General features: G+C 26.3%; 1 protein-coding gene and 1 long non-coding RNA gene across 8 annotated transcripts in view; one reads left to right on the top strand and one right to left on the bottom strand.

The window, feature by feature from the left end:
• Positions 1–9,350, bottom strand: part of LOC107607991 (serine/threonine-protein kinase spk-1) — a 57,322-nt gene that overhangs the window by 10,930 nt on the left and 37,042 nt on the right. Inside the window, exons 6-8 of one of the 7 annotated variants that reach the window (XM_021107280.1) lie at positions 8,987–8,997; positions 8,643–8,786; positions 7,535–7,960 (exon numbers count right to left, since the gene is read on the bottom strand). In XM_021107280.1, the coding sequence (XP_020962939.1) occupies positions 7,805–7,960; positions 8,643–8,786; positions 8,987–8,997 (311 nt within the window). In that variant the 3' untranslated portion in view covers positions 7,535–7,804. Of the gene's footprint in view, positions 1–7,534; positions 7,961–8,641; positions 8,787–8,986; positions 8,998–9,350 lie in introns of those variants that run through there. The other 6 variants (XR_002351109.1, XR_002351110.1, XM_021107279.1 and 3 more) reach the window with 6 other exon arrangements.
• Positions 1–9,350, top strand: part of LOC110264849 — a 37,339-nt gene that overhangs the window by 10,784 nt on the left and 17,205 nt on the right. The window contains exon 3 of the long non-coding RNA XR_002351113.1: positions 9,101–9,112. This is a non-coding gene — a long non-coding RNA (uncharacterized LOC110264849). The remainder of the gene's footprint in view (positions 1–9,100; positions 9,113–9,350) is intronic.

Genomic DNA, 9,350 nt, shown 5'->3' with positions numbered 1-9,350 from the left:
ATGATCTTGGTAATTATTCTTAAAAGATAACGAAATTCTCAACAAAAAAAGAATTTGTTAATCCTAGTTGGTTTTTAATGGATAAATCAACTGTTTAACATGCCATAGGTTTATTCCATTATTACCGATAGAAAATATTAACAGAGAAGCTAGTCAGTCTCATAAATTAAATATCAGGATTGAAAGGAGTATTTTTTTTGTTGAGTGTCTCGTTGTCTTTTGAAATAATTATCACAGATTATTTAGGATTTTTTTTTTTTAATTTAACCAACACGGCTTTGTATCAAAAAAATTAGCCAATTTTTGGTTCGGTCCAAACGGCCAATTTCTGGCCAGTTAAGCGATTTTTGTTCGGTTCGTTGAGTAGCGATTTTAAGTAAAGGACCAAACTGTTTGTGTTGTTAGTTTTTTTGTTAGATCGGTTCAACCAATCAGTTCAATTTATTTTTTAGAACCATGGTTAACAACAATCTAACGATAAAAACAATAAATTAAAATCAACAACATAAACTAAGATCAAAATAAAAAACAACAAACCACAATAAGAATAATTTATCCAATTAACAAGATATCAAAATGTTAAGTACGGTACAATAAACTAACAATCACAATTTACAAAGTCAATAACATTATCCAAAACAACAATTTATCAAAGTAACAAGTTAATAAGATCAAGAACACAACAAAACAAGTTAATACAACAATCCAACAAAGAAATAAGAACTGAAATTACAACTTTTTAATTAAAACAACCAACTAAAACAAAAACTGCAACCTCCACTTAGTCATTGTTTTGCACAATTATCCTCAATTTAACCAAATACCCAACTAGTGATTATGCACAAACAAAAAAAACTAAGCAAGATCTTGAAATGAATAAAATAAGAATAATATTACACATCTAAGTCTTTTTATTAACCAAGTCCAACAAATTTAGTGTGTGTTTGAATTACCATTTGCAAACAGAGATTTGTATAAAATTAAGTTTGCATAATTGATTTTGATTAAAAGTGAGTTGGTATTAACGTGGTTTATATTTGGTAATTTTCATTTAAAATAGAATATAGAAAACTAAATATTATTTGGATTACATTATTTAAAATCACTTTTAGATGAAAAATTACAAAAAAGACATGAATTTAAATAATTACAAGTGTAATTAGTCGCCAAAAAAAAAATTACAAGTGTAATTATCCGTGCCATGCACGTGATAAGATTGAAATTATAATTTTAATTTTTTTTAAATTAATTTGAATTATAATAATTTAATTAATAAAAAAGTAATATGTTATGCATTGTTTGATGATTTCTTTTAATCTAGTGTTAATTAGATTAATTATAAAATAGTTATTAATCGGTTTTAATAATCTACTTTCTTCAATGAATCAGACATATATACAAATAATAGTCAAATCCACCAACAAATATATTGACATTATTACACTATAAAACAAATTAAATACAAAGACAATTAGCACTTATAAATCTATAAAATTGCACTGTCTTTGATTCGTGCAAGGGTTTACTTATAAAATAAACTTAAAATATGAATAAAAAATATTTATAAAATGAACCTAGCATCACATGAAAGAATCATGGAAAATAATCAACTTACCTTATCATCCATGAGAATCATTTCTATGTAAGTTATCTTGTTCTTGTCAAATTTGGATGGGACTTTCCATAACCTTATAATTCTTGCCTTTATTTTTCAAACTTTTTCATTACATAGTCTATCATAGATAATACTGTTGATAGAATCGTAGTTAGTAGCCCTTAGGTATGAAAAATAATAAACAGAAGAAGATTTATGTCTGAAGTACAAATTTTCTAGATGATAAATAATTGTAACAATTCACTATTACACATACTAATTATACATGGTAATAATTAGCAAATATTTTCAATGGAGATGCTTGCTACAATTAGGTGAAATTTATGTCATTATATTTTATTAACCTTTATGATTAATTCAATACAGATACTTACTCAATATATATGTTATCGACATTAATTATATGCTAATATTTTTAGGAAAGAGTTAAAAGAGGAGATATATAAATATATATAATATTATTGCTATATAGGAAGCATACATAAATTGCTATATTTTTTTTATTATATTATACAACTTAAAATTATAGTATCATGTTATTATTAATTCTAGATACTTGCTATAATTATATCAAATTTAATTATGACTCTAAATAAATAAAATAGATAACATTCAATATTTACTGTAAATATAAAAAGTAAAATAATTAATGAAAAAATATGAGCAGAAAATAAAACATATTAATTAAAATTCAATTTGTTATTTAATTAATCTTGTGTCCATACGATATAACTTTACGAAAATATTATGAATCACAACCTTTTTTATTCTAAAAAGAAAACACTATATGTAGCCTTTAGTAGTACAAAAATAATTATAAAAATTAATTATTGATATTGATATTAATCATAATTGATTATTGATACCCTAATTTTTTTAAAATATATTTTACCTTTTTAAAATATAATGCAATTCTCTATATATATATATGACGGTAGTTTTATCATCAAAGAAATTGTGTTTAGGTAAACAATTTCCTATGTTTAGGTCGAAATTTTTTTGTTTTGGTGAAAAAGTAAAAACAAACCGATTGTAATTATGCTGATTTAAAATCAATGTAAAAAGGCACGAGATTGTTTAGATTTTTGTTATAATGCTGATTTAAAATCAATGTAAAAAGGCACGAGATTGTTTAGATTTTTGTTATAATTATACATACTCAAACTGTATACAATTTTTTTTATAATTAATAGAACAATTTTAATTTTTTGTTTTATTTTTTTTCACGTACCTTATATTTTTCTTTTAAATTGTGATATTTTAAGTTTTTTTTTTATTTTAATTACATTTTTATTAATAATTGTATTACCAAAATAAAATACAAATAAAGAAATAAAGGTGATACATGTATTTAAAGAAAAAAAATAAACCTAAATATATCGTAAAAAAAATTATATTAAAGTATTTAAAAATAACATATCCAAAAAAAATGGTCGTAATATATAAATTGAGACAACAATTTAAAATTCTCTAATACTAATTTAATCAAATACTAATATTAAAACTAAATTACTTAAATAATATTTAATCTATTATAGTCCTTATACACGTATAGATTAGAGTCATTCTCGTAACGACAACCAACTAAAACAATATCGTAAATTTGAACATTTAGAATTCGTGCAAATTCAGATCATCCTCTTGTTAAATAAGCTTCATCATTCACTATCCATGCAATGCAGCAAAGTATATAATTGCCACACCGAGAAACTAAACTGACCCTCGTTCCCCTCAATGGCATTGCATTCATACAAAAGAAGGCCGGTAATTTCTGAAAAAAACATCACAATATGTTATAAAATTATCCTAATAACAAAAAGGTTAAAATAAAAAAAATTAAATATATTACTAATCGTTGAAATTACATGTCCAAGTTTGTCACGAATTTACCAAAACTGAACTTTAACGGAGGGAATTCAATCTCATAATGTGCTCCACTTCGAAGATTTTCGGGGTGACGTAAAAAGCATGGAGGAGATGGAACTTGAACTTCGCCTACAAAGCTCCATGAAAATAATTTCTCAATCAAGAATAATTGAATTCCTCAATTATAATTCTAATAATTTTCGAGCTAATGAGAAAAAACTAATATATGTGATGCATTGTAAACGACTGCAGCAAAAAACAATGGCACTGAAATATTAGACGAAAAGAATAACTTTCAGTAATTTTCAATTAATAAATTATCAAAAGAATAATATAAAAGAATGATTGAGTATATAAAAAATACTATAAAAAATTATAAATTGTACCTTAAAAGAATCAACTTTGATAAAAAATGAAAAATTCATTCCTATTCTATGAAGTAGTAAAAGAAAAATAATAAATTCAAAATTATGAGTTGACTCTCAGATCTAGGTTATGTACCACAAAAAAAACACTATATATAGACTTTAGTAAACCAAAAATAAATATCTAAATTAGTTATTATTAAAGTAATTTTCTATTATGTACGGTAGGTACACATCATATATTAATTTTGTTAAATTTATATGATTTTATCCTATCATAATTAGAATCATTATTTTCTATCATGATCAGAATAATCTCGGACAATGAATAACAATATTATACATAATATACACAGATTAAAATAGAAAGGGGGTAAAGATATATTATCATGCACGATTTTAATAACTTAAAATACTTGAAATAAATATCATAAGAAAATAGAATTATAACGGGTTAAAGTAATAAAAAAGGAAAAACTACCAAAAGTACCCATGAAGTTTACGAACGCTGATAAAAGTACCCATAAACTAAGAAAATTTTTATCTACAAAATATTTTAGATATGATGGTCGGAGTTAGGAGATGCAGGGTATGATTTCAACAAAATCACAAAAAACCTGTAATCGTTCAATGATTTCAGAACAGAGAATAAAGAGAAAAACCAAGAATTGACCTTCGAGAAGGGTTGCAAGAAAACAATGGAGAGACGACCGGTGAATGAGGGATCCCGGCGGTGAGAAGAATGGCAAACGGTGGAGGCTTCTTTTCTTTTTTTAGAGAGGGAAGAGTAATGAGAGTGAAACGGAGGAAGGGAGTCACGTGAGGCTTCTTTTCTTTTCTTTAGAGATGGAAGAGCAATGAGAGTGAAACGGAGGAAGGGAGTCACGTGCGAAGAACCGCCGTCCTTTATTGAAAAATTATTAACTTAATTTTTTTAAATTTATTTAATTAAATTTTTTCATTTTTTCAAATACTTAAATCCATTTAGTCACCCAAAAATCACTTAAATTCATTTTATTTAAACGTTAGTACTTACACAGTAAACATTAATTGTAATAGCATTGGTGTAGTCACCAAAAAAAATAATAGCAATAAACTCCATTGACAGTTTAACTATTAATGTAAAAATTTTATAGGCTTAGAAATTTTGTTAAGTTTATTACTAGTAGGCATTCAATTTGTCAAGCAGATGTGTTCAAAGTGTCAATTGACTCTCAATGTCAAAGATAAGATAAATATCAACAAACAACTAAATTTTTTTACTTTTCAATCATTGCATATCTTCAAGTGAAAAATCTTAGGAGCATCTTGTTAGACAAAAAAAAATATTATTACTTAAAAAAAAGAATTATTTTAAATAAATAAATATAATATAATATTATTATTAATTTATGAAGCCAGTTTCAATATATTTTATAAAAAGCTTTTAATTAACATTGGCAAAGAAGTTATTTTATACAAAATTTGAATTGGACCTAGATTATAGGACATGCTCTGAGCAGTTATGGTTAAAGTAAGGTGGAAATCGGTTGTCAAAAAAATAAGTGCATTAAAATAAAGTACAAAATAGTTGTCAAAGAAACAAGTGCAAACGATTATTTAAATTTGAAAACGACAAAGATCATTATAAGAGTAACTCTATATAGAGTTTTGGACAAACATTATAATCAGTTTAATTTTTCTTCTACTAAAGAAACACTTGAAAATCCAAAAATACTATCGACTTCCTGACATTACACACTAAAACTGGAAATCTGTGAAGTCTAAACTCAAACATGTACTCTATTTTTTATTTTTACTCAAAGTTCTTTATTTTTATTTGTTCTTTTTCATTTTTTTTTCTTTTTCTTCTCAATTTTTGCATTTTACTTTGTCTTGTACACCTTGTATTTTTTCTTTTTTATTTTTTATTTTATTTTTAAAACTACAATTGAGACGTTGAAATACTTACAAAAGGAGTCGTTCTACTCTTTAAATTAAGATGGTGAAGCAAAACTCAAAAATTATTAATTTATTTGTTGTTAATAATAGAACAAAAAATAAAGTAAAACACAGTTTAATTTATATTTAGTTGTATCTGTAAGTGTCATGTAAAATAATTTATAGACAATTTTACTTCTATTTAATTATTTTTATTCTCGTTTTTTAAAATATTATAAATGAACATAAGAAATTCATAATGATCAATAAAAGAAAATATAATTATTTTGTCATGATATATTTGGATCTCAAAAAGTGAAAAACAAATACATAAATTAAAAAAGTTAATTTGCAGCTTTTTGAAGAAGTAGAAATATATGACTTCTCTACTTCTTGATAAGTCATTCTACCAAAAAAAATCTACTTTCCTTTTTTACTCTGTGTAAAATACTGACATTTCACCACCATTTTCATGCAAGGTCTGCCATTCATCTGATGAAAGTATTGATCCTCCACTGCCATTTTCAGACAATATTGCATCTGAACAACCTACTGCATATATTCCTTATAAGTATTTTTTTATTATTTTATCACTCTATTTTTTATTATTAAATTTGCTATTATTTTCATAGTTAATTATAGCAAGTTCTTGACCTCAATAAAGGAGAAGAGAGTTCCAATAGGAGTAAAAAAATAAAAAACAACAAAATATACATTGACACACATTTTATATTTATTTTTTATTTTCACCTACCATATCATACACAATATTAGTGATTAGGTTATTTAAAATCAACATCCAATATTGGAAAGTATTTGTTATCATCGTTATTTTAATATTCATTCTCTTTTGTAAAAAATATATTTATTTTTTGAGTTATTTATGCAAACGCTACAACTTTAAAATAAGTACTTTTATAACTAAAAATCCAAACACAAAATAACTTATTTATAAACTGTTGTTAATAAAAATCCTTATATTTTAAACTCTTTTTTCAAAAGAACTTATTTAAGTTATTTACTTAAACTGGATCTAAATATTATTTCAGCGTAATATTATTAAGATTATCAAGATGTAGCATTAAATTCCGCAGCAAGACCTCGTCCAAGCAAAAGCACGAGGAAAGGATTCTATTATGGCAATGGTGGATAAGATGACAAAGTATAGTCTCTTCTTTGTCCTTTTGTCCTTTATTACATAACATAAAAGATGGTTATTTATGCCAGGTAATTAATGACATTCTTGAATAACATCAACAATAGACTTTAAAATTGGCTTATAAAACATACTACATTCTCAAATTACTCACCTAAATCTTAATATTAGAATAACTATCCGCACATCTAGTGAATTGAACATCCGATATATCCATTGTTCATATTATTTAATATTTTCATTGTCTATCTATACTTTTACAATTTAAAAATTGACTTTAATATACTGTCCGTGTATCATTTAAGAATATGTTATAAAATCTTTTTTAGTTTTTAATGTATTTAATATATTAAATAACTTTTAGTAAAACATTTTTTATAATATTTTTAAAATATGTCCCTAAAATTATGTGAAATAGGTAAGAGTAAAACATGTGACATGAAAATTAGGTTGTATTGGATGCTTATTTACCGTAATGAAATGCAGCTCCCAGGTTTGCAGTTCTGATGGGCATGCAGAAGAGGAGGCAAAGTTGATCCTTGGAAATTGATGGCACTGCTGAGGAGAACTCAGCTAAGGTATTGAGCTTTCTAAAAAAAATATTAATAAAAAAAAGGTAAAACAAAAATGTTATTTTAGTAAAATTCTCAAACCTTCCCGTCCATGGAAGGCAAAAAACAATGGACACAAGTTCTGTACAAGAACAAACTGTTACAACAAGGAACAAAAACAAAACATATACATCTTGAGGCAGTGAATTTTCTTCTTGTTGCTTACAAACAAACCAAAAATGTGATTGCAAGCTTTCCTATATGCAGGGAGAAAAAAAAAATTAGAAGATAAAAATAACTTGTACTATTTGGACTTGTAAACATGGGAAAGCTACGGATGCTTTAGTGCTTGTCTAGCAGTAGGTCTTCTTTTAGCGTTGATGCTAAGCAAGTATCTTACAAAGTCTATAAACATTGTATCAGAAACTTGTAGGTGCTGCTCCAATGATGACTTCTCTGGAATTATGTACTCCAATTGATCAGTCTCCTGTTTGAGACACTCAAAGATTAGTTTAAAAAAGAAAAAGAACAAAAATAAACTGAAATCAAAATTTAAAACAAGGATTCCATTTCGTTGATGTATTTAAGGTCATTTTCTCCTTTTCCTTCTTTGTTGTTGAATTGCACTGAACTCTGTAAATTTAGGTGATATTACACACGGCACCAACCTCTTTAAGGTTAAGTTATACGAAATCCGGAATCATGTGTATAATATTACCTAAACTCTAGGGGAAGCTAGTGTAATTTACTCTAATACATATGCTTATTCTTTTCAGTTGCTGTATATTTCTTTCTCTCCCAAAATGGTATTCCACATTTTCTTTTATTAGTATTGAATTTGCATTGTTTGTTGATATACTGTGAAATATTTTAATTGAAATGCAGCCATAGCAGTATTTGAAATTAAGCAAGAAGTGGAATAATAAGATTTGATAAACCCTCATAAGAAAATGCAGAAAAAAGGTACTGCATCACGTCAACAAAATCCTTGCTATGTATCTAATACACTTAGAAACTAGAAGGGAACTTATTTTTGTTTTTTCTGTCAAGTAAAGAAATCAATGTGACATATATTCACCAGCATGAAGAAGAATGAATGAACGAAATTTGTAAACCTACGGACAAAAAAAGGAAGCAGCTAAGGAGGGAAAAAACAATGGGAAACAAACCTCATTTACATAATAAATATCATATTCTTTGGTGAAGTACTTGTGTGTATCTTGCCCTTTAACCAACAGCTCTAGATCAATAGGACCAAGCATTCCAATCATACGCGCTAGAATCATCACAACTCCATCGTTTGGAAAGAGCACCTACAGAAGACACAAATAATCAGGATAAATCAATAACAAAGAATTTATCATAATCTGAATATAAATTATCCCTCAATATATTAGCCTACCAAACTGCATAACTTACTGAATTTCTCAAAAAGGATTTAAATTCCTAAGCTTATGTTAAAGTTACGGAAAAATCCATTTCAGAATATATTAATAGGTAAATTAAAACATACTTCACCAGAGCATAGTGTTAAGGGTTTCCTTACTAACTCCAGAATATCAAGAGGTACAGTAGCAGATAATCAGCAATTAGAGTAATAGGAGGTGAGAGGTAGAAGATAGGATAGAGAAAGGTTGAGGTATCAAGATGATACTCTCAAGGAAATATTATTTAGAAAAGAAAGAAGAAAGAACAAGTAATGACAGAAGATTCACTTGACATTCGAGAGGCCAAACTCTCCACTAAATAGTCACTCTACTTATTCCCTACCTAAAAGCTTTTCAGCTTCCTTATTTATAATATCCATATCCTAACTACTTCCCTAAACATGTGGAATAACAATAATTTGAAATTTCAATCAGTCACGTGTTTTTCCC

This window comes from Arachis ipaensis, chromosome B07, assembly GCF_000816755.2.
Source record: "Arachis ipaensis cultivar K30076 chromosome B07, Araip1.1, whole genome shotgun sequence".
NCBI lineage: Eukaryota > Viridiplantae > Streptophyta > Magnoliopsida > Fabales > Fabaceae > Arachis > Arachis ipaensis.
The sequence above is the reverse complement of the archived record's forward strand: the minus strand, read 5'-3'. Positions and strand labels throughout refer to the sequence as shown.